General features: G+C 39.6%; 2 protein-coding genes across 9 annotated transcripts in view; one reads left to right on the top strand and one right to left on the bottom strand.

Annotated features, from left to right (window-relative positions):
• Nucleotides 1–13,611, bottom strand: part of CEBPZ (CCAAT enhancer binding protein zeta) — a 38,116-nt gene extending 24,505 nt beyond the window's left edge. For both annotated transcript variants that reach the window (XM_054245043.2, XM_002757854.5), the window contains exons 1-4: nt 13,427–13,611; nt 5,623–7,115; nt 2,311–2,542; nt 1,536–1,719 (exon numbers count right to left, since the gene is read on the bottom strand). In XM_054245043.2, the coding sequence (XP_054101018.1) occupies nt 1,536–1,719; nt 2,311–2,542; nt 5,623–7,115; nt 13,427–13,582 (2,065 nt within the window). In that variant the 5' untranslated portion in view covers nt 13,583–13,611. The remainder of the gene's footprint in view (nt 1–1,535; nt 1,720–2,310; nt 2,543–5,622; nt 7,116–13,426) is intronic.
• A 71-nt stretch (nt 13,612–13,682) lies between these two features.
• NDUFAF7 (NADH:ubiquinone oxidoreductase complex assembly factor 7) overlaps nt 13,683–25,716 on the top strand; it is a 42,399-nt gene continuing 30,365 nt past the window's right edge. For 3 of the 7 annotated variants that reach the window (XM_035272800.3, XM_078349487.1, XM_078349486.1), the window contains exons 1-7: nt 13,683–13,774; nt 14,109–14,272; nt 17,391–17,471; nt 18,707–18,817; nt 21,622–21,835; nt 22,670–22,728; nt 24,166–24,276. In XM_035272800.3, coding sequence (XP_035128691.1) covers nt 13,720–13,774; nt 14,109–14,272; nt 17,391–17,471; nt 18,707–18,817; nt 21,622–21,835; nt 22,670–22,728; nt 24,166–24,276 — 795 coding nt within the window. In that variant the 5' untranslated portion in view covers nt 13,683–13,719. Of the gene's footprint in view, nt 13,775–13,832; nt 13,885–14,108; nt 14,273–17,390; nt 17,472–18,706; nt 18,818–21,471; nt 21,492–21,621; nt 21,836–22,669; nt 22,729–24,165; nt 24,277–25,716 lie in introns of those variants that run through there. The other 4 variants (XM_035272801.3, XM_078349488.1, XM_035272802.3 and 1 more) reach the window with 3 other exon arrangements.

Raw genomic sequence — 25,716 nt, 5'->3', positions numbered from 1 at the left:
AAAAAATACAACAAAAAAATTAGCCAGATGTGGTGGTGTGTGCCTGTAGTCCCAGCTATTTGGGAGGCTGAGGTGGCAGGATCATGTGAGTCCAGGATGCGGGAGTTGTAGTGAACCAAGACTGTATCATTGAGATCCAGCCTGGGTGACAGAGCAAGAGCCTGACTTCAAAATAAGTAAATAAAAGCTCCCTTCAAAACTTCTTTCTTGGCTGGGCACAATGGCTCATACCTATAATCCCAGCACTTTGGGAGGCCAAAGTAGGAAGGTTGCCTGAGTCCAAGACTTCGAGACCATCCTGGGCAATAGAGTGAGATCTCATCTCTACAAAAAATAAAATTAGCCAGACCTGGTGGTATGAGTCTGTAGTCCTGGCTACCTAGGATGCTGAGGTGAGAGGATTGCTTGAGTTCAGGAGTTTGAGGCTGCAGTGAGCCTGGCCTGGGTGGGGTCTCCAAATAAAACAAAACAAAAACCAAACAAAAAAAACGCAAATATCTCCCATTTCCAAATGGTAACAAAAGGTGCCCATTTTTGGGTCAAAGAGGTCATAAACATTAAGAGGGAAATAGTCTGAAGATGGTCTAAAGTCTTTTGGAGCTTTAGAGTGCTCCAAATATTTGTCATTAAAGTATGCCCAGAAAAAATTTTCACTTGGAACACGCCTGACATTATCTTTATATTTTTAAACTCAGGATTAAAAAAATTTAAAACAAAAGATTTTCAGAACAAACTAGGAACTATCTTACAACACACATGCTCTTTATCCTTCTAAAGAATTACTCTCTCAGTTTAGTCTTCAGGGAAACTGACGGATTCTCCTAAAAACTTTTCAGGCCGCTATCAGACTTCTCTTTTGTACTTCACAAACTGAAATTTGGAGATGAATTAATTTGACCATGAGTCCCAAAGCAAGTTGAAGAAATGGGTCTGGCATCACATTTCTCAAACCTCAAGGCCAGTGTTTCTTACAGCCTCAAAAGAAGAGGCTGCATTTCTAAGATTTCTTTTGACTCTAACATTCTATTAATATACTTTTAATTTAGTTTGGTGTGTGTACAGGAAACCACTTAAAGTTTCTATCTTGAACAGAAAGTTTTCTATCCCTAAAACATTACTTTAAGAAACTGTGGGCTGGGCACGTTGGCTCACGCCTGTAATCCCAGCACTCTGGGAGGCTGAGAAGGGCATATAGCTGAGGTCAGGAGTTTGAGACCATCCTGACTAACATGGTGAAACCCCATCTCTACTGAAAATACAAAAATTAGCTGGGTGGGTTGGAACATGGCTGCAATCCCAGATTCTTGGGAGGCTGAGACAGGAAAACTGCTTGAACCTGGGAGGTGCAGGTTTCAGTGAGCTGATACTGCGCCACTGCACTCCAGCCTGGGTGACAGAGTGAGACTCCATCTCAAAAGACAAATAAATAAATAAAAAAAAGGTATAAAATTTTGTAAATAAAATAAAATAAAAAACCAAAGAGAAACAAACTCCCTGGTTTAAAATTCAAGAGAATAAAGATTTTAAAAACTTACCTTTCAAATTATCAAAGTGCACCCAGGAAGCAATCTCCGGTTTTCTGGTTTCTGTATCAGTTTCAGGAATAGTTTCTTCTGTCTCAAATTTTTTCACCATCTCTGTTTCTTTGTCTGCATCAGTGAATTTTTCCATATCTTCATCATCGTTTGCATCAATAAAATTTTCTTCATCATCTGACTCCTAACAAAAGCATGGTTCATAAATCTACATAATCAACTGGAAATTGCAGAAAAGTTTGTGCTCCATTATGTGATGTAGTTTTACTTATTGCAATTCTGGTGAAACGTGAAAGTTGTTATAATGTAAAATGATGGCCATCAATGCTATTTACAACAAGAGAGGAGATCACATCTTTATTTCTAAACATAACAGTTAAATTTTGAGCTAAGAACCCCTGAGACTTAGGGACTCTATTACTTGAAAACAATTAGCCCTCAAGTAAACTTCTGACTTGTAAATAACCCTATGAGGTAGGTACTATTATTATTATCATTTCACAGTTAAGGAAGAAGACTTAAGAAGTCTACTAAGTTTTATAATCCTGAGAGCTTCTAGTGTAGTACAGTTTATTCCGAGCAGAAGATTGGAGCTACATGCCCACCTTGTAAACTGTACAGCTGGTACTAAAATCTAGGTTTGTCCTATAACAGAACTCAAACTCATATGCTTCAGACAACTAGGTTATTATTATTTGAAGCAAAGAAAAACAAAACAAAAACAACCAATATATTTCAGTACCCACTCAACTTAAAAAGCAGTTGTAAAATATACCGGATGATCATCTAGTTGGCTTCTTAAACCTGGTTTTGCTTTAAGGATCTCAGACACAAGATATAAAGCTCCACATATAAATGGTGGCATCTGCTGACAAGTCACTTGAAGTAACCTCTTCACAAAAGCCTTCACCCGGCGCAACACAATGTCAGCTTTCAGAGATTTGTAGACAAGGTTAAGAAACATAGCTTGCTTGGAACACATCATCAACCCTGGATCCAACATCTTCCTGTAAAACAAAGCCAAGGTCAAATATTCATGTATAAAACCATCTTCACAACCAATATCACATATTAGAAATAGCTACTAACCTCATCTTAGTTAGGGATAACTTTGCTGCTTATTTTAGAGCAAGAGACCCTGGTCTAAGAGGTAAAATAGAAGTCAATGACCAGAAAAGAAAGGATAATGATGGTACCAGGAAAGAGCAACAATAACAACAACAACAACAAAACTCACAGGAATGAGAGTTTTTACTTTGTATGTGGTTTCCTTCTCTCTTCCAGTGTTTCTGTTTTCTACATCAACACTGCACAGCCCTAACAGTATTTTTAGAACCCCACTAGAAAAGCTAATCTAAAACCAGACAATGAAAACTGACCCACGGAAGCAGAACATTAGATCTGGGTTTTTGTCCTTGTATAGCTACCTACTAGCAGGGTGATCAGAGGCACCCTCCTTATGGTTTTAGTGAAGACCACCAATGAAAAACAGAAAATTAAATTCTAAGGACTTTAGAGAATCTCTAGTCCAATGTACTAGCTGTGTAACATCCCTTTCATACACTCTATTCTCACTGCCCAGAGTGCTTCTCCCCAACTCTCTGCATGTCCACAGTATCCAAAATAGGTTCTTCTATTAGTCTCTCTTTCAGTCCCATGCTTGTGTTCTTCATAGTTTCAGAAACTTGGTTTCCCTGCCTTTCCCTTTTCTCCCAATGTCCAATGGAATAGAGATTATACCTGTGTTATTCACTGTTGTAATCCCAGTGCCTGCCAGTTAATACTTTTACATGACCATTTCCAAAATACTTGAACCTATTTAGCTTTATGTGCCTGTCTCTCCATGTCTCTCTACTGTAGGCTGCTCTACTCTGATCTCATGATACTTTAAAAATTCTCTATCCTAGGTGCTGAATCCTACAGATGTTCCCAACCGGTCTAGACCCCCAGATATTAGGACACCCAGAATTAACACAATCCTCCGGATTAGCTCTATTAACACCTGGAATCATTATTTCCTTTGTTTTAAGCACTTCCATTAATTATTCCCACTAATACTAGAAATGAAAATACTTCATCTTGGGAAGCACTTTCCTACTGCTCTGCATACTCAGTTTCCTCCCAACTGAGAAATATCACCCTTTTGGTAATATTCTGAGATATTCTGGATTATTCAATTTTTTCTCTTTACATTTAAAATTTCCAACATTTCCATCCATTTTTCAGCTTATTTTTAGGCATACACTCCATCCCACATCAACAAAAACATTTGAGAAGAACTTAGAGAGACATGTCTCTATCATTTGATGAAACATTTTCCTGAACTTTTTGATAAATCATATTTTTGCCAACAAAATCATGTTATTTCTTTTACCCCTCAATTAACTAGGGGGTTTCTTAATATAAAGAATCTTAATAAAACCAAGAGCAAACAAATACATTAAGTCATAAAGGCCCGTTAAGAAACTCCACTGTGAGAGCTCTTGGCAAACAGTAATTTTAAAAACTTAAAAATGTATTCGTCCTCAGAGATGTTAGACTGTGATATTAAATAGAAACAGAAAAATGTTTTCTAATAGACTCCACTTTCCAAAAATTGAAAGTTCCCATGACCCCCAAAAGTTCAAAATACTCAAACCACCCCCTTTCAAAAAAACAAAAACGAAAACAAAACTCAAGACCCTGAAACTTCTACATTTTCAGACTTGGAACTCTTCAAATTACAGTGATAAGTATCTACTACTTCAAAGAGTTGTGGAAAGGCTTCTGAGAGTCTTTTTTTAGTGAACCAGAGTAATCAGTGCTATGAAATGTCATGAACTCTAAAGCAAGTGGACCTGGATTTGCCACCTAACTAAATTATTGTACCTCACAGGCTGGAGAGCTGTTAAAAGGATTAGACTAAAGAAGCATGTATGAGTACAAGTAATAAGGACAGCAGCCAACATTTCACACAGCACTATGCGGTAGGCACTGTTAAGCACTTAACACACATGCAAAGATTACATAGGTTAACACACGTAATTCCCCAACCTTCATTAAAGCCCCAGTTCTGTCATTTACAAGATGAAGGACTTTGTGCAAGTTTCAAAATCTTCCCAATAATCACGAGATAGGTGCTTTTATCTCTAACCTACAGACAAGTCAACTTAGGCATGATAATATGGAATGGATTATATCTACCAATAGGTTTTTAGTGGGGATCAAGTAACTTGTCCAAAGTTACACAGAAAACTAATGGCAGGGACTCAAACCCAGGCAGTGTGGCTTAAGTCTAAGATATTAACCACTACTCTATACTTTCTCACAAGATACAGCTATGTAAAATCATAAAAATGAATTAGAAGGAAATATATTAATTTCTTGAACACAGTTATGTTCAACTAAACGGCTCCAAACTGTTTACGCATGGCTGAAAATACAATGCCCCAATAGGTGAGTTGCAAAATTCAGTAAACAAAATCTTAATCTTCATGAAAAATAATTTAAAAAACCCCTGTACCCTGCAAAACTCTCTACTTAACATACTTTGTTTACCCCAAATCCCCTCTCTGACACCTCCCTCAATATGAATGTAAGTGCCTCCAGGGGTGGAATTTCTATTCATTGTGCCTCCTGTGCACCTAGATCATGGCACCATACTGCTTGTTGAATGAATTACTGTGTGAATGCATTCAACCGTGTGAAAGACAGCAGGGAAAACATAAAGAACTGAGGAGAATGGGAAGAAGGAAACTGCAATTATATCTGCAATTTTATTTCTTTAGTATTTAAAAGATTTAAAACAAGTATAGCAAAAATATTAATTCTGAAATACTAGAATTCGGTGGTAGATAAATTTCTTTTGGGGACTTTTCTGCATTTTACAACTTCTCAAAATGAAAAATGCATTCAAAGCATCTAATATAATTTGTGCCCATCAGGGAAACAAAGATTAAGTGACTTACTTGAAGGTGGTGAGTAGCGAGCTGCTGAGGGGGCCTAATATCCAATTCTCTAACTCTCTCTTGCCCCACACAAGGCACAGCTTGTGCTGTCGTACATCACGTTATACTTCACATCATATACTGAAATGGCATGTTCTTACCTGTATAATGCTGTGTAATATCGATCCGATATTGTCTGCTGAGAATTCATTACTTGGAAAAGCAACATCAAAGCCTGTACACTGGTATTAAAATTCACAACATGCAACACTTTAAACAATGTCTCCACCTGCTCCCTCACTTTGTCATCACCACTCTGGGAATAAGGGTATGCCCTATTCACACCTGTTAAAATGGCACTAAGCATTTTTGATTCAATATCTTTTTTCTTGATACAAGTCTGAAAAAAGCAAAAGTAAATAGTTATTAATTTGTTAGCCAGTTCACTTTCTTCATGGGAGAGGGCCATCTGATTTAAAAAGCAAATTGCATAATATTGAGCTTTGGAGCTGATATTTGAGCGGAAGAGTAGCCTTTCAACTTCACCACACACAACTCCTTTCATATTGGGATGTTTACAAAGTAATGTCTCTAACAGATGGGAGGCTTTTGTGGCAATTCTGTTCTGAGGATCTCCCAGTTTATTTACCACGTGCACAAGAAGAGCCTTTTCTTCCTCAGGCTTGTTACAAAGCAGCTCATGAGCCACAGTAAGGGCTCGAGTTTTAGTGGTTACTAATGTATCATGACTTAAAGTTTCTAAGACCTGCACAAATTCAGCCACTAAGTGTTTCAGCTGGTGCTCAAAATACCATAGTATCAGTCTTCTATCTCTTGAGTCCTTGTTGCCACTGGACAACTGTTCCAGTTTGTCAAAAGGATGCTGGCTGAAAATTCTCAGCTTCCGATTGTCTGGCAAAAGGTCTGTGATGAGCAACTCTTTGAAAGTATCCAAGGCCATGAGGCACTGCTGTTTGCTGCCCTTCTTTTTAACAAGGTTCACAAGAGTTTCTACAAACTGAAGTGTGTGAATGGCATCATCTTGAATAAGAAGAATCATGGCTGCCATTCTGTCACCTAGTGTCCCTGATGACACAATTGCCTTCATCCAGGTAGAAGAGGCTCCCTTTTGACTATTTGTCTTACTTTTGAATAAATTGATTTCATGCTCATACAGCTTCTGAGCAAGGGTTTTGTACTTAGACACAACATCCTGATGCTGGGGTTTCAAAGAATATTCATTGCTATACTCCAGATCATACCATTTGCCTCCAGGCTTAAGCAACAAAGTCTGTCTCTCAAAAAATTCAAAGATGCTCTGTTTATCTTTCTTTACTTTCGGTGTGGTACTGCCATTCTCATCAGTATGTGGTTCTGGCGTATTCTTATTTTTCACCTTATTAACTGATGTCCTTTGACTTTCTGCCGTATTTTTATTATTTATTTTAGGTATTTTTACTTCTTTTTTGCTGAAATTTTCTTTTTTAGCTGGTTCAACTTCTTCGATTAAGCAAGCTTTTGTATACTTGGCCAAATTAAGATTTTGAATAAATGCTTCCAATTCACCTTGTTGAAGATCATCAATTGCTCCTTTTTTGCCTCCATCGATCACTTCCTCATTCTCATCCAAAGTAGCCAGCATAAGGTAATCTTGCTGCATAAAATGTAAGTGAAAAATACAATACAAATGTGAAAAATAAAACCATAAAATAATAGAAAACACAACATAATTTTAAAAATAATTTCATAACAGGATAAAATCCTTTCAAATTTGACATAAAACTCAGGGTCCACAAAGGAAAATCATTCCCTCTCTTTCTTTTACACACACACACACTTTTTCATTTTGATACAGGAAAAAAGACAAATTATAAACTGGAAAAAAAATACAAGCAACTCAGAGCAAGACTCCGTCTCAAAAAACAAACAAACAAATAAAACCCACCACAACAAAGTAATTGGGTTTAATGCCTTAATATAAAAGTCTCTACACATCAGTAAGTGGCAACCCAAAAGAAAAATGTGCAAAGGATACGAAAAGTTCATAGAAAAAAAAGTGTTCTTTAAAAGTATGAAAAGATGCTCAACCTCACTGACATTTAGAGAAATCCACATTAAAACCACAATGAGACATCCATCTTTTAATTTGTCAGACGAGCAAAGATACATTTATGAAAGGTGGTGCTAGGAAAAGGGTGGGGGAAAGGGCACTTTCATACATGGTTGATGTGAGTATAAAATGACACAACCTCCATAGAGGACAATTTGTCAACTCCAATCAAAACTATTTAATACAAGGCACACATCTGTTGACCCAGCAGCTTCATTTCTAAAAATTATTTGATTGAGACAGGGTCTCGCTCTGTTGTACAGGCTGGAATGCAGTGGCATGACCATGGCTGACCTGCAGCCTCAACCTCCCAGGCTGAAGTGATCCTCCAACCTTAGTCTGTAGCTGAAACTACAGGCATGTGCTACCATGCCTAACTATTTAAAAAAAAATTTTTTTTTTTTGCAGAGATGAGATCTCCTTATGTTGCCCAGGCTGGTCTCAAACTCCTGGGTTCAAGGTATCCTCCTATCTCAGATTCCTAAAGTGCTGGGATTACAGGTATGAACCACACTGTGCCTGGCCCATTCCTACAAATTAGACTACATATATACTTACAAAAGTGGGGAAAAATTATGTTTAATGTTATTAACTGTAGCATTATTTAAAATAGTGAGACTGTCAATAATTTTTTTTTTTTTTTTGAGATGGAGTCTTGCTCTTGTTGCCCAGGCTGGATGCAGTGGCATGATCTCGACTCACTGCAACCTCCGCCTCCTGGGTTCAAGTGATTCTCCTGCCTCAGCCTCTCCAGTAGCTGGGATTACAGGTGCCTGCCAACGTGCCCAGCTAATTTTTGCATTTTTAGTAGAGATGGGGTTTTGCTGTATTTGCCAGGCTGGTCTTGAACTCCTGACCTCAGGTGATCCACCCACCTCTGCCTCCCAAAGTGCCGGGATTACAGGCGTGAGCTGACGTGCCCAGCCACTGGCAACAATTTAAATATCCAAATAAATGTATGGTTAGATAAATTAAGGCAGACAAAACGATTTATGCAGGCATATCAATGACACAGAACTTTATGCACTGATATAGAAGGACCTCTAAGACGGAAAAGAAAGCAAAATGTAGAGACAGGTATATATATATATATATATATATATGGTACCATTTGTGTAAAAAATAATACATACATATGTATATGCTTGAAAAGGTACGTAATAGCCCTAGAAGACATAAAATACACTTGTAAAAATAATTGCTTCCTATCAGGGAAATCATATGGCTAAGATAAAAGTGGAAAAATCTGACTTTTCACTATATATCTTTTTGTATCATGTGTATCATGTGTATACATTACCTATTCAAACCTAAAATATACACAAGCACGGAGCAAACTGTGAATCTGCCTATCTCTAACCAACCCCTCTATGCTGAAAGTCCAGTCTTCAAACAAAATAATATTAAAAACAGGAGAGAGATCCAAGATGGCCGATTACTAGCAGCTTGGGATGGTAGCTCCCAGTGAAAGCAGAGAACGAAAGGACGCCACACTTTCAGACAAATTTTTGTTGCTCATGGACTAGGAGATTCCCAGTGGAGGAGCCCCACGGGTCGCCAGCATGACTCTTGTGGCTGGAGCAGTGGTTCTTGGTGCAGAGTAATTGGGACTGGGTCCCCTTTTGGTCGACGTTTGGAGCTCCGGGAAGGCAGAGTTGCCTATTCAGCTGACTGAAAAAGGGACTCAAGAAGGGAGCCAGACCAGAGATTCCCGGGCAGAAAGGCACCATCAATCTTAACACCACTGTTTTAGCTGGCGCAGTGGGTTGCTCAGATTCCAGCACCGGGAATCAACAAGTTGGACATCCACTCAGAGACCTAATTTGAAAGTCGGTAATTACAAAGACCACAGGTGGATAAATTTACAATGATGGGAAGAAACCAGTGTAAAAAGGAGGAGGGAGGAGAATACTCAAAATCAGAATGCCTCTCTCCCTCTACAGGGGATCACAGTTCCTCATCAACAAGGGAACAAGGCCTGATGGAGAACGAGTGCATTCCATTAACAGAATTAGGCTTCAGAAGGTGGATAATAAGAAACTTCTGTGAGTTAAAAGAACATATTCTAGCCCAATGTAAAGAAACTGAGAACCTTGAAAAGAGGTTTGATAAAATCCTAACGAGAATAGACAATTTAGAGATGAATATAAGTGAATTAATGGAACTGAAGAATACAATACGAGAACTCCGCGAAGTATGCACAGGTTTTAACAGTCAAATTGATCAAGCACAAGAAAGGATATCAGAGGTCAAAGACCAACTAATGAAATGAAACAAGAAGACAAGATTAGAGAAGAAAGAGTAAAAAGGAATGAGCAAAGTCTCTAAGAAATATGGGACCATGTAAAAAGACCTAATTTACGTTTGATAGGTGTACCCGAATGTCATGAAGAGAATGAATCCAAGCTGGAAAACATTCTTCAGGAGATTATTCAGGAAAACTTTCCTAACCTAGTAAGGCAGGACAATACTCAACTCCTGGTAATATAGAGAACACCACAAAGATATTCCTCAAGTAGAGCAACCCCAAGACACATAATTGTTATATTCAACAGGGTTGAAATAAAGGAGAAAATTCTAAGGGCAGCTAGAGAGAAAGGTCAGGTTACCCATAAAGGGAAGCCTATCAGACTTACAGCAGATCTCTCAGCAGAAACCCTACAAACTAGAAGACAGTGGGGGTCAATATTCAATATCCTCAAAGAAAAGAATTTTCAACCCAGAATCTCATATCCAGCCAAACTAAGCTTCATAAATGAAGGAAAAATAAATTTTTTCGTGAACAAGCAAGCACTCAGAGATTTCATCACCACCAGGCCTGCTTTACAAGAGCTTCTGAAAGAAGCACTATACACAGAAAGGAACAACCAGTATCAGTCATCCCCAAAACTTACCAAAAGGTAAGGAGTATCTCCATAATGAAGAATATATATCAACTAATGGGCAAAATAGCCAGCTAGCATTAAATGACAATATTAAACTCACAAATATCAATATTAATCCTGAACTTAAGTGGATTAAATGCCCCAATCAAAGACACAGGCAAACTGAAAAAAAAGTCAAAACCCATTGGTCTGCTGTATCCAGATCCATCTCATAAGCAAGGACACACAAAGTCTCAAAACAAAGGGTTGGCAGAAGACTTACCAATCAAATGGAGAGAGAGAGAAAAAAAAAACAGGAGTTGTAACTTTCGTCTCTGACAAAATAGACTTTAATAGTAACAAAGACTAAAAGAAAGGAAGGACATTACATAATGGTCAAAGGATCAATGCAACAACAGGAGTCAATGATCATAAATATATACGCACCCAATATAGGAACACCCAGATACATAAGACAAGTTCTTAATGACTTATAAAGAGACTTGGACTCCCATACAATAATAGTGGGAGACTTTGACACCACATTGTTAATATTCGATGAATCAAGGAGATAGAAAATTAACAGGGACATCTATGATTTGAACTCAGACCTGGAACAAGTAAACTCAGTGAATATTTATAGAATTCTTCAGCCCAGGTCCACAGAACACACATTTTTCTCAGTATCACATTACACCTATTTTGAAAGTGACCACATAATTGGAAGTAAATCACTCTTTAGCATTTGCATAGCATTTCACAGACTTAAATGAAATATTGGTTGGCTGCTTGTTTGTTATTTTCTTCCCTTATTCCTTCCTGTCTCTGCTGTTAAGCACAATTATCGGCATAAAAGAGGTTTTTAACACCCATTTTTAGATTGCATTCCAGCCTGGGCAATAGAGCAAGACTCCTATTCTCTCTCCTCCTTTCTCTCTTTCAAACACACACACACACACACACACACACCCCTCACAAATTTACCATCTTAACTACTGTAAGTGCACAGCTCAGTGGCATTCAGTACATTCATACTGTTATGCAACCATCACCACCATCCATTCCAGATCTCTTTGACCTTGCAAAGCATAAACCATCATTAAAGAAGTCCCCATTCTCCAGTCACTCCAGGCTTGGCAACTGCCCTTCTACTTTCTGTCTCTATAAATTTGACTATTCCAGGTCCGTCACGTAAGTGGAACCATACAGTGTTTGGCTTATTTCATAGAGCATAATGTCCTCAGGCTTCATCCATGTTGCTGCGTGGGTCAGAATCTCCCTCCCTTTTAAGGCCGAGTGATATCCCATTGTATGGAAACTCAGTGTTCTGCTTGCCCATTCATCTGTCCATGGACACGAGCCACTTACACCTTGGCTGCTGTGAGTGTGGGTGTCCTTCCCCCTTGTGTTTTAGAGTCACCCTTTTACTTAATAGGGAAGATTTGGAAGCGGCTTGAAGGCAAACAAGGAACAGAATGGAAGGGAAGTCCTCTGAGGTCACGTTAAAGGAATCACAAAGAAGTTTAGGGGGTGACAACAACTCTTCTCAACAATATAGAGTTTTCAGTGAGAAGGATTTTGAGCAACTATTTTTTTTTCATTTGACCACAGAGTGCTAGAAAACAGAAAAGGACCTTAATTGAAAGCAGAGATTTTGTTTGGAGCTGAGACATAATGGTTGAGGTGATGAACCCCCAGAGTGAACAGTGGAGGGATGCCATACAATCTCTTCCCCAGATAAACACGTGGCCTACGTGTGGTAGACAGTCACGAGGTGTATGAACCAGGGTCCCAACAGGGAAACAGACTGCGGTTGGGATCCTCTGAGGAGCACTGATTTATGGGAGGCTCTTCGTAAAGGTGTGGGCAGGGAGTAGGGAACCAAGTGGGGCAGTGAGGTGGGGAAAGGCAGAGCTGTGAACACCTCTAAGGGGAAGGGACAAGAGGAAAATGATTTCCCAAACCTGGAAGGAGTGTGTCCCATAGGAGGCGACCTTCAGTGAAGGAACAAGAAGGGAGCCAAGGGAATAAACACTTCACTCATTCTCCACCCACCCTCCGATCTCCTGCTGCGTCTCCTTTAGCCATGTCTGTAGGATCCTCCATACAGGGGACCCTCAGGGAAGAGGAAAAAAATAAAATAAAATAAAAATAAAAACAAAGTTAATTTCTGTCCCTCATCTGCTTAAAATCTTCCAGTGCTTCTGCATCAAACTCGGAGCAAAAGCCGGCCTGCTCTCTTACCCCTTAGACCTCATTTCTTACTATTTTCCCCTACCTCACTTTGCCTCAGCTACACTCGCATTTCGGCTGCTTATGGAATAGGTTAGGCACACTTCGACCTGTCTTTGCATTTGCAGCTCCAACGGAATGGAATGGCACATGGCTCACCCCTTCCTCTTCTTTAGGATTCTGCTCAAACGTCTCACTGATGTATTCGTCGATCATCTCATTTTAAACTAACGCACTCCCACACCTTATGGTCCTTCCTTGTTTATTTTCTTCCATAGCACTACCCCGCGTCTGCTGTACTATGTATTTAAAAGTTTGTTTACGGTTTCTCTACCTTAATTAGGATGTTCCAAAAAAGAGGGCTTCTGGAGCATACAGTGACACGGGCATGCAGCCTATGAGAACAGAATTGAAAATTCCTATACCACTGGTGTTCAAAATACTCACACCACAAGATCCGGACCAAGAAAAGCTACTCTCCTACCTGATGGAGTGATGGTTACACTACGTCAATAAAATGAGAGGATCGCCTACATCTTAAGAAAGGCCAGAGAATTCAACGTTCAATTAGAAACTTTTCTTTTGTAAACAACAGTGGAAACCAGCGTGGGAAGCGCACCGAACACACGCTTCCGAGGCTGGGATCTGGGTCCTGGAGGCCTGCGCTTTACGCCGCGCAAAAGCAGCGGTGCAGTCAGCCAACCCACACTCGGGACTCCCCACGCCTGACCCCCTTTCCCCGAAGCCCGCGGTCGTTACCTTGGTGCCTCCGAGCCGTAACACTTCCTCCAGGGAGAACCCATTCTCGGCTTCACCAGTATCATCCTCGACCTCATCGTCCGGATCTTCTACCGCCTCCACGGGGCGCCAAGGCCTCTTGGCATGGAACTCCAAAGGCTCCCTGGCTGCCGCCATGACCGGCAGAGCACTACCGCGTGGAATTCGGCTTATTTCCGCTCGGCCCTCACGTACTTCCTGCCGGGGCGTGTCTTCTCCCGGAAATAGTCTAAGCTCCAGTTCCCGGCTGAGCGAGCCAGCTTAAGAATTTCGGCATGAGTGTCTTGGTGAGGTCAGGTGTGGGGCCGCTGTGCGCCGTGGCGCGCGCAGGTAAGTGTCAGTCCCCTGGAATCCCGGTTGCCGTGGAAACGCGTGAGGCGCCTTCCTCAGTTGGGGTATCCCGGGGATTAAGGGCCCGGGGGCTCACTTCCACCTTGAAGGTACATTGGGCTGGAAAGGGCCCAGTACAGAAGCGATGGGGTTGCGTAGTCGTGGCCAAATGGGGGCTTTCTCTGCGCCCAAGTGGGCGTGCTAAGCATAGCCTGCGGTCTGCGCTGGGGCGAGGTTAAGGGTTCACGAAGCTGCTTTGAAAAACGCTAAGGCTACTTGCTCTCGTGAATGTTAAGATTTATCATGGGACCTGTTTAATTTGTGTTTTTCGCAGCCATTCCCTCTATTTGGAGAGGGAAATACTTCAGCTCCGGGAATGAGCCTGCAGAAAACAACCCGGTGACGCCGATGCTGAGGCATCTTATGTACAAAATTAAGTCCACTGGCCCCATCACTGTAGCCGAGTACATGAAGGAGGTGTTAACTAACCCAGCCAAGGTATGGGTCGGGTAGCCCGAAGACTAGGCTCTCTCTAGCCGATTTGCGAGGTGCGAGCCAGGAGGGAGAAGCCCGAAGGTCCTCAGCCCAGGCAGTGGGGGTGCCTGCCACGGGAAGAGCTGTTTCTGAGGACCTGGGGACAGATGATTTGTCAATTGGTTAAGGCTGGCTCAAGTCAGAGGCAGTGCCAATAAAGAGGAGAGGACACGGTCCAAGAGTGTTTAGGAGACAGAATGTAGCTTACTGGATTTATGATGTGGAAAGGATGAGTTTCCTACCTTGGCTGATGGTAGGTGGTGTGGATTCATTGCTTTGGGAGAAGGGAATGCAGGAGGAGGAAGGATGGGGAGTTCAGTCTGATATATGAATTTGAAGTGTGTGGTTCTCTTAGGTGGAAGTCTACAACAGGCAACAGGAATTTATTTCGAGGAATTTATTGCCTCGAAAGTTGCCTGTGTTGAAACGGCCTCAGCTGGCATCGGAGACATGTGCTGGTGAGAATGCAGTCTGTGTCTTCACTGTTCTAGGATTAAGCACAATCACAGCTCTCTGAACCACGTTTCCTTGTCTGTTCTACAGACCCATTTGGTGAAAGCCTGTAGTCCTTTATTTTAGAATATTTCGCCTTTTGCTGGGTTGGAATTTGATCCCTGTGGAATTCTGGGGTTGTTTTCGTCATTGCTGTTGGCTATGGTGATGTGACTCAACTGTGGAGGTTTACTCAAGGCCAGTGTCTTCCTTTCAGTGCCGGTGGGCAGGGCTGCACGATAGGTGGCTTAGGCTAGTATGGTGGTACGAGAAATAGAAGAGGGTGGTTTATAAATGGACTGACAGGATTTGGCCATGGATTGAGTGATGATGGAACGGAGGAATCAAGATTGATTCGTTGTTTTAGCTTGAGCAATTGGGTGATGATGGTACCTTTGATTAGGACAGACAGGACCGGGTTTGAGGGAGTACTGGGGAGAGGGCTTACAGTGGGAGCTGCATTTTATGCATATTTTGTTAGCAATGACATCCAGGTGGAGATAGAAAGTAGACAATTGGCTGTAAGAGTCTGGGGTTCAGAAGAAAGATTGGGCAGGCATATATACATTTGCTTGTCATCAGTATATAAGTGATATTTAAAGTCAAGGAACCAGGGAGAGTGTAAGGAGAGAAAGGAAGATTTTCCAACATTGAGACTTGGGTCACTCTAAAATTTAAGAGGACCCTTTAATAGAAATCAGGGGTTTCATAGACCTGGATGGAAAAAATATTACACCTTTATTTTCACTAACTTTCAACTGAAATTTAGCATTTCTTCAATTATGAACATACACAGCAACCAGTAGCATCAGCAATACTTGTGACTGTCATCTGTGGAGATCGTTGGTATTTTCTTATAATACAGTGATCACAGGCATCTCAATATCACCGTGCTCATCCTTCAAAATTTTGTTAATTATTGGGTCTTTGGCTTGATTATGTACTTTTTTGTTTGTTTGGTTTTTTTTTTTGAGACAGAGTCTCACTCTGTTGCCCAGGCTGGAGTGCAGTGTTGTGATCTCAGCTCAGTGCAGCCTCCGCCTCCTGGGTTCAAAGTATTCTTGTGCCTCAGGATTACAGGTATATGCTTCCACACCTGGCTAGGTTTTTTCTATTTTCAGTAGAGATGGAGTTTTGCCTTGTTGGCCAGGCTGGTCTTGAACTCCTGGCCTTATGTGGTCTGCCTGTCTTGGCTTCCCAAGGTGTGAGGATTACAGGTGTGAGCCACTGTGCCCAGCCTGATTATGTTTAATACACTAGTAAAGAAGTATATGTAGCACATTAAAAAAATTTGATACATTTTTTCAGATACTTGTTTTGTAGTTCTGTGCATTTAGAAGCACTCTGTGAAGGGGCCTGTAGGCTTCCCTGGACTACCAGGGTGGTTCATAACAAATAAGGGTAAATATCCCTATCATGTTTCCTTGTGAATGGAAGTAGAAAGCCTAGAAGGAGAGATGTTGTATAGAATGAAAAAAATTTTTTAAAGATAGGAGTGACTTTATTTATTTTGAATGCTGAAGGGGGGAAGTTGAAGCTGGAAGGGAGAGGGGGATAGTTAACAGGACCCATGGGAGTTGTATGAGGAATGGCAGTCCAGAGCATAGGTGGAGAGCTTAGGTTTGGAAAAGAGGAGAAGGGGAAGGCGTTTCGTTTTTTGAGTCCCCAGGAACAAATGGGATTAGGTGGAGGCCAGGTGGGGTTGGGAAGCTGAGGAAGTTATATTTTATAATATTCTTTAATTCCTGCGTGAGGCCAAGGCCCATGTCACCTGTGGTAAGGTGGTAGAATAGGAACTTTAAAAGCATAGAAAATTTAAAACACATTCTTGAGTGTTTCTTGAAGGTTAGGCATCATGCTAACACTTGGAATGTGAAGATAAGTAAGGCATGATCTTCTTTGGCAAACAACTATACTTTGTGATGAAGGACATAGACAAATAAACTTAGCAGAGGTGGTACTGGATTTGGCCTTAGGTTGAAGGGCTTGAGGAGTTCAACAAGGTGGCATTTGAGCAGATTCAGAGGATGAGTATAAAAGGGAGAGATGAAAAGGGAGAAGGATGAGGATTCGCAGTGGCATGGACATCTGGACAAGCAAGGCTAATTAAAAAAACCCTTTTTCTGGAGCTATGATATTCATGTGGAAAAGTTCATAAATCACAAGTTTATAGCTCAATGAATTTTCACAAAGCAAAAGCACTCGTGTAACCAGTACCCAACTCAAGAAACAGAACATCACCAGCATGTGATGTCTCACCCTTATGTGAGACAGAAAGTGTTAGAATTTGGAGAGGAGGCTGGAGGGGTCGGCAGGGTCTTACTGTGTTGCGTGTGGAGTGCAGAGATGGACGTTACATGACTTCTGCCTTTATGGTCAAGGTGTAATTGTTTTTCTACCAGTTTTGTAAAATGACTATCACTTTGTAAAATTTGGGTAAAGACACCGTGTTTCCCTTGCTCATTTAGAGGAAAGAACTTTCTTACTAAATAATTATTTCACTTTTACATTATTTAAGATTTTGGAGGGATGTTTTAAAAAGCCTTATTTGAAAATTAATTTTTTTTCTCCGTTTTCTCTTTTTACTCAGGGTTATTATGTGCACCGTGACATGCTAGGTGAAAAAGGAGATTTCATTACTTCACCTGAAATAAGTCAGATCTTTGGGGAGGTAATATTCGATGTAAAGTATGAATGAAACTACTACAAACATTTGAGAGCAGATAAAATCGTATTATTCTATAGATGTGTCCTACAGCTTTTTTGTGATTCATCAAAAGTTTTTATAATAGTTTATGTACCGAGGGAATAGAGGCAATGGAGGGGAAGACAATGGTAGAATAATTGAAAAGTTTATACTTCACTGTAGGAAGGGAAATGGAGAGATAAGAAGGACAAAGAGAAAGGGAAGGAAAAGAGGGGATCATAAAGACGATGGAAAAAGAATCAGGTGATATCAGAGAACGGAAGAAGGAAGAGAGACAAAAGGATAGGTGAATAAAGAGGTAGAGAGTGCCCAAGAAGGAAGAGAGAAAAGATAAAGAAGAGCACTGAAGAATTAGTGGAATTAAGATAAGCTCTAAAGCTCTATGATTTTGGCCATAGCTACAGTAAAAGTCTTCTTTTATTTATTTATTTATTGAGACAGAGTTTCGCTCATGTTGCCCAGGCTGGAGTGCAATGGTGTGTGTGATCTTGGCTCACTGCAACCTTCCGCTTTATGAGTTCAAGGGATTCTCCTGCCTCAGCCTCCTGAGTAGCTGGGATTACAGGCATGCCTGGCTAATTTTGTATTTTTCTTAGAGATGGGGTTTCTCCATATTGGTCAGATTGGTCCCGAACTCCTGACCTCAGGTGATCTGCCCGCCTCGGCCTCCCAAAGTGTTGGGATTATAGGCCAGCCACTGTGACCGGCCAAGTCTTCCGTTAATAAATAGAATTCTAGTTCATTTCTACATAAGTACCTTCTATGAATTTAGAAATAGGAAATAGTATACAAGAGGAAGTAGAATGTGGGTACTGAAAAGCATTAGTTATATAAGAGCCATGTAATTGTGTAAATCATATGAATATGAAGAAATGGCACAATCACATTTCATCTGTTTATTTGCTTTCAAATATTAATACCTTTCTGTTAGTGATATCCTCTTATCTATGCCATGGACCTTTTATAGCAGAGGCTGCCTTATTTTTTCCTATTAATTTTCCTAAATGGTGTATGTTATGATATAGCCCCAGGAAGTTCCTGTGTCTTGTACATAGGAAATATATGTATTAAATAACATACATAATGGCTTTACATGTTTTGATTTTTGGCATGTAGTGCATATTTATGTGGAATTTTATATTGTGGTATACTTTTATACTTTATAATACTTTAATATGTGTTTTTTTCCCTTGTCATAGCTACTAGGAATATGGTTCATTAGTGAATGGATGGCCACTGGAAAAAGCACAGCTTTCCAGCTGGTGGAACTGGGCCCAGGTAGGGGTACCCTCGTGGGAGATATTTTGAGGGTAGGTAATACAAGAATGTCTTTGTCTCATATAAGTGAATTTTAGTACTTCTGAGTGTGCAAATCATGCTGATTTCATTGGTTTTCAGTTCTTTAATATCATATTTCTCAGCTAATATAGTACGTCAGAATAATGTAATCAGTCATTACTTTCTGTTGTCTGTAAGCTTAAAAAATGGAGTGGAGGGGAGAATATGAAAGCTAAAAATAGGAAACATTTAGAAGACATTATGGGAGAGTGTATTTGTTTTCTCAGGAAGGAAAGTTTTTAATTATATAAAAAGTTTAGGCTGAGCCTGGTGGCTCACGCCTGTAATCGAGCACTTTGGGAGGCTGAGGTGGGCGCCTTTTTCGTTTTGTTTTGTTTGAGATAGAGCCTTGCTCTATTAATCAGGTTGGAGTGCAGTGGTATGATCTTGGCTCACTGCAACCTCTGTCTCCTAGGTTCAAGTGATTCTTGTGCCTCAGCCTCCTGAGTGGCTGGAATAACAGGTGTGGACCATCACACCCAGCTAATTTTTGTATTTTTAGTAGAGAAGGTGTTTTACCATGTTGGCCAGGCTGGTCTTGAACTCCTGGCCTTAAGTAGGCTGCCTGCCTCAGCCTCCTAGAGTGCTGGGATTACAGGAGTGAGCTATCACGCCCAGCCTTCTACAACCATTTTGAAAAGCTGTTGGCCATTATCTCCCAACATCAAAGTTTCTTATATTGTATGACCCAGCAATTTTACTGCTAGTGATAAACCCTAGAGAAACTAGTGTTATATGGACCAGGAGAGACATTCAAGAAGATAGCAGCATTGTATAAAATAGTGGAAAACCAAAACAACACAAATGCCTATCAGATGGATAAATGAGTCAGTTAATTGTGGTATAGTCATATAGTGGAGTACCAAGTGCTACAAGAATGCATGCAATCACAGCGGACAGCGGAATATAACAATATTCAACATGAACAAAATGTGTGAAAGTAGCAATTTGCAAGTGTTCATATTGTATGATTTTATATATAATCCAAAAAATAGTCTACATTAAACAGTATATATTTAGTAATATAAAAAGGTCTGGGTATTATTAACTCAAGATTCAGAATCATGGTGACTCCCAAGGGTAGAGGGAGTCCACAGGGGCTTTAGAGATAAGGCCATGTCTCATTTCTTTAACCAGATGGTAAGATACTCTTTCTTGTATCATTCTATCAGTCTATGTAGTATTTTATAAAAATATTAAAAAGGAAGACAGTTGTTTATAGTACCTGATAAGTAATAGTATATATTAAACTTTTGTAGTTTTAGTATTTTGTTACTCAGTCTTTTTGAATTTATTTTATATGTACCTGGCAATTCAATGTACACAACATGGCTAAGTGTGGTGGTCTGTACCTATAATCCCAGCACTTTGGGAGTCTGAGGCTCTAGACTCCCAAAGTTCAAGACCAGCCTGAGCAACATAGGGAAAGCACATTTCTACCAAAAAAAGAAAAAAAGAAAAATTAGCTAGTCATAGTAGTATGCATCTGTCGTTCGAGCTGCTTCGGGGGGCTGAGGTGGGAGGATTGCTTGAGCCCAGGAGCTTGAGCTGCAGTGAGCTCCCATGCTCATATGCTATTATGCCCCTGAGTGACAGAGTGAGACCCTGTCTCAAAACAAAACATACTCAATATAAATGTAAATTTCTTGATGCTTTATGGTTTTTGCTTTAATTAGGAATTGAAGGATTTAAAAAAATATATAAACAAGTGACAAACAAGAATCTTGATTATTTGGCTGAATAAAGAAAACATCACAAATTTAAATTTCTAGGGCTTTATGTTTTTCAGCAAGGTCATTTGAATATAAAATATTGAATAAGGGCCTCAAATAATACTTTCTTGTTCAAGTACTTTAAAAGTCAACTCCAAAGCCCTTAAAAGTATGAAGGACGCTTTTCCAGACTGAGTCAGAAGAACTCTTAAAAGCCAAAGAATTTAAAGGGATGTAAAGCAAATAGCCTAAGAAGTATCTACTAACATCAAAGTTTCTTATATTGTATGACCTGTTTTATTGTTGATCTTACCTTCTGAAAAATTTCTCCTGGGAAGTTTTTCCATATGTATTTTGATCTCAAAACTAAAATTTGGAAAAGTCGTCTTGTTCATATTATCAGTCTGTATGTGCATCTTCATATCTCAGAAGTATTAATTGGAGGCAGATCACCAGTAAAAATTCCATTCAAATGAAAAATAACATTTGATACATTTTATGCTTTTGCTATTGAATTTTTAGCCTTAAAAGATTGGTAAAATATTAGCATTTTCTTTTTTCCCTTGCATGTTTACAACAGTGAAAAAATGTATAGCTAAATAAAAATTGAATATGTGACAGACCTCCTAGTTAAGCTGTCAGTTTTCAGCGCCATTCAGATTTGGTTCTTTGAGGTTAGAGTTCTTATCTCAAAAGTGAGATTATTTCCTAGACTTAGAGGCATTTCAAATCAAGTCTATCTACACTTTATTTCCTTGATCTTTTTTTAGACTTCATCATCTGAATCATTATTTTTATCATGCCAAATCTTTTATTTTCATTTGTTAATCATAATTTATCATTAGGAAACCAAATTGTGCATTGTTCATTTCTTTAGATTATGCTTAATAACTAATAGGTTGTGATTCTTACAGACTGCTGGAGAGTGGCTTTGGTAAGGAACAAATCTCTGAAACATTACTACTATTGTGACATGACTAAATCATTGATGTTAATGAGGAAACTAAAAACCTACTTAACACATTGTATTTTGCCCATTTTTTTTTTCTTCTTTTGGTATTTAGGTGTTCAGTCAGCTTGGATCTGTGCTGAAAAACTGTGACATTTCAGTACATTTGGTAGAGGTGAGCCAAAAATTAAGTGAGGTTCAAGCATTGACACTGACTGAAGAGAAGGTCCCATTAGAGCGAAATGCTGAATCCCCAGTGTATATGAAAGGTGTCACTAAGTCTGGGATTCCAGTTTCCTGGTACCGAGATCTGCACGATGTTCCAAAAGGTAATTACTTTTACATGAATTAATGAAAGAATTTTGATCACAACCCTTCCAGTAGTGACGGGACCATAACTTTTTACAGCAATATAACAATTATGAGGTACTGCTGCCAAGTTCCTTATCCATAGAGAGTAGCCTTTTTTTTTTTTTCAAGAAAAGAGCATCATAATAGAAAATAAAGTTGCCTGACATTAAGTAGCAGTTTGTTTCATGTAGTTTTGTAGAATCCCAAACAAAATATAAATCTCCACTGTACTTTTGTGTATTTCCCTATGGCTAGCGTAGTACTGATGACGGAGCAGCCCAGGGCAGCCAGGGCTGATGGAGGCAGTGTTAGTAGGTGGGTTCAGTTTAGTTATTGAATTAAAAAAAAATTCTTACTTGCCTAAAGACAGGCAAACTATGAGATAAAATCCCTGCCCTAGTCAGGAGTACTGATAAATCCTGACTCAAAGCTAAAGTGGGGGTATGATCTTGGGCAAGGGACCTCAAGCCATTCCTGGCCTCAGCCTTCTCTGGCTGTGAAGCCTGATATTAGGAAATCAAATTCCCTTCCAGCTAACAGATCCGAGTTCTAATTTCCTTCAAGCCTAGTGATGAATAAAAGATTTAACTGATATTTCAGGTATTTCCGTTCTCTGACCCCATTCATGTGTAAGATAAGAACAGTCATAATCGTTCTTTTGTATGTTCTGCAGGGTAAATTTTCCATGAAGAGGTAGATAATTCTGTGGTGATGATTATGGAGGAAGGAGTTTTCTTTTTTACAGTTAATGTTCAAAAGAATTAATTCCTGTAAAATGTGGAAATATTAATTCTTTTCCTCTTTTTAAATAGGACACAGCTTTTATCTTGCACATGAATTTTTTGATGTTCTTCCTGTGCATAAGTTTCAGGTATTGAGGGGGGAGAGAGGTCATGTCTATAAGTGAATACAATGGGCTTTGTGTTGCCAATTTTTATGGTGTTCGGTATACAAACATTACTTGTTGAGGTTATTTTTAACTATTATTTGGAATTTTGGTACACATAAATAATTGAAAAGCAAAAATGAAATATTAAAGAGAATTTTAAATTCTCCTGTGATAATTATTAAGAATTCTTAATTCTAAGATGAAGAAGTAAGGGAATGAAAGATGGTAAGATGGTAACTGGCTATAGTGCAATGAAGGAATTACTTGAGCAAATTTTTTTTTTTTTTGAGACAGTCTCACTCTGTCGCCAGGCTAGAGTGCAGTGGCGCGATCTTGGCTTACTGCAACCTCCGTGTCCTGGGTTAAAGTGATTTTCCTGCCTCAGCCTCAGACTACAGGCGCATGCCACTGTGCCAAGCTAATTTTTGTATTTTTAGTAGAGACGGAGTTTCACCACATTGACCAGGATGGTCTCCATCTCTTGACCTTGCGATCTGCCTGCCTTGGCCTCCCAAAGTGCTGGGATTAGAGGCTTGAGCCACCATGCCTGGCCTTTTTAAAATTTTATTTTTATTTTTAATTAAAAAAAATTTTTTTAAAGAGATAGGGTATTACTATGTTGCCCAGGCTGGTCTTGAACTCCAGTGCTCAAGTGTTCAACCTGCCTTAGTTTCCCAAGGAGCTGGGATTACAGGTGTGTGCCACTGCACCCAGCCAACTTTAGCAAATTTTTTAAAATTCTAGATTCAAATTTTTTGGGCTGATAATTTCAGCACTTTGGGAGGCCGAGGTGGGTGAATCACTTGAGGTCAGGAGTTCAAGACCAGCCTGGCCAACATGACAAAACCTTGTGTCTACTAAAAATACAAAAATTATCTGGGCATGGTGGCATGTACCTGTACTCCCAGCTAGTTGGGAGGCTGAGGCAGGAGAACCGCTTGAACCCTGGAGGTGGAGGTTGCAGTGACCTGAGATTGCAACACTGCACTTCAGCCGGGGTGACAGAGTGAGACTCTGTCTCAAAAATAAATAAATAAAAATTTCCTTCATTCTTTCTGTGAGTAGCTTTGAGATTTGGTGATAATGTATGTGTGCTGGTAATTTGTAAGGTGAAGAGCAGCTCTCATGATCCTGTAGTAATTTGTTAGTAAAGCTTCTGGCTGTTCCTTGTTTTGGGTACTTTGCATGCTGCTGATTTGCTTATTTTCCACAGCTGCGTCTCTGTTATTGTTTCTTTTGCATCTGTCAGTCTACTGTGTTCGAAGGCAGTGAAGCATGAATTTAAGTAATTTTAAATAGTGAGGGCACTGTAAATGTTAATTACTTATGGTAAGAGGAGAAAAAGCTATTATTTTTGGTAGAAGCAATGTGGAGAACAAATTTGCAAAAGTTTGTTTTCATGTGTTATTTTGTGTTTAGAAAACACCACAGGGATGGCGAGAAGTATTCATTGACATTGATCCACAGGTTTCTGATAAACTGAGGTTTGTTTTGGCACCTTGTGCCACCCCAGCGGAAGTCTTCATACAAGTAAGAATATGCTTTATTCTTCTAAGTTTCTTTTACTGCTAACAGAATCTTCAAAGTCTTATTTTCTGAGTTACTATTCTAGAGTTCTTTTAAGGAGGAGTTGCCAGTAGTATACGAGGTGCTTTTTATTGATACTGAAGGTGCAGAGGAGCTAGAGTCAGGAGCATGGGTTAAAATCATTTTTTTTAAATTGTATTTTAGATTTTGGGGTACATGTGAAGAACACGCAAGATAGTTGCATAGGTACACACGTGGCAGTGTCATTTGCTGCGTTCCTCCCCTTCACCTATATCTGGCATTTCTCCCCATGCTATCTCTCCACAACTCCCCACCCCCTGCTGTCCCTCCCCTATTCCCCCCAACCGACTGGGTATATATCCAAAGGACTATAAATCGTTCTACTATAAAATCATTTCTTAAGTGTGTGACCTTCATGTCATGTAGGAAGAGAGAAAGTTAGTAAGCGCTGACTCAGCCAAGTCCCTTACTTTCACTATTGACCTCAGCTTCCTGTCAAATGGTAATGGTATTGCCACAGGATGATTTTATGTCTGTGAAAGCAATGTAGTACACACCATAGTGAAGTAACAACAGCTAATGTTTGTTGAGTACTTTGTGTTACTCTGTTTTCTCATTTAATTCTCAAAGCAACTGTGTATTAGGTAGGTTCTGTTGCTATCCTTCTTTGGGCTAGAGTGTGACTTTTTTCCGATGCTTCCACACAGATCTAAATTTGATTCTGTCAGAATGGTAGAATTACTACTGCTTTCTGTTGATCTCAAGGAATCATCACAAGAGCCTATCTTGGCTTGTTTAAAGGTTCAAAAAATCCCTGTACTTCTCAGGAATGTCCAGGCTTCAGATTGCCTCTTTTTTTCAGTCCTTTTTTTTCCATCTTAGAAGATGATTTCTACTTTCTGGACCTTAACTAAGAATTTCCTACTCAGAAATTATCAGTTTTAAAAGCAGAAAAGCTTTTAAACTTCAGTGTATGAATTAAGTGTTCCTTGTTAAGTGTAAATTTAGATATCAGCCCGAACACTTGTGAACACCTATTTTTCATACTATGGCAACCTAAATTTACCTGAACGACAGTCATAAAACTACCAAGAACTAACTTCCTGGCCCTGGAAGTTCATTTAGTTCTTGACTTGGTTAGTATTCACTTAGGAGGGAGGGAGCGAATTTTCCCTTTCACTCGAATGAAATGAATGGTAATACGACTTGTCAACTTGAAGAGTTGTCTAAGATAGTGAGAATGTCAGCATGATCAGTGTGTCAGCTGATGCCTGATGAGGCTGACTTCATGGTTTTTATAGTTAAGCCACAGTAGTTTGCACTATGGGCTAAATGGTTTATTATGTTATTTAATTCTCACAACAAACCTACAATATCTATAAGGAAGAAAACAACTCAGAAAGTTTAGGTAACTCATCTACC

This window comes from Callithrix jacchus, chromosome 14 (genome assembly GCF_049354715.1).
Source record: "Callithrix jacchus isolate 240 chromosome 14, calJac240_pri, whole genome shotgun sequence".
NCBI classification, from domain to species: domain Eukaryota; kingdom Metazoa; phylum Chordata; class Mammalia; order Primates; family Cebidae; genus Callithrix; species Callithrix jacchus.
This window is presented reverse-complemented; position numbering and strand designations above follow the sequence as displayed.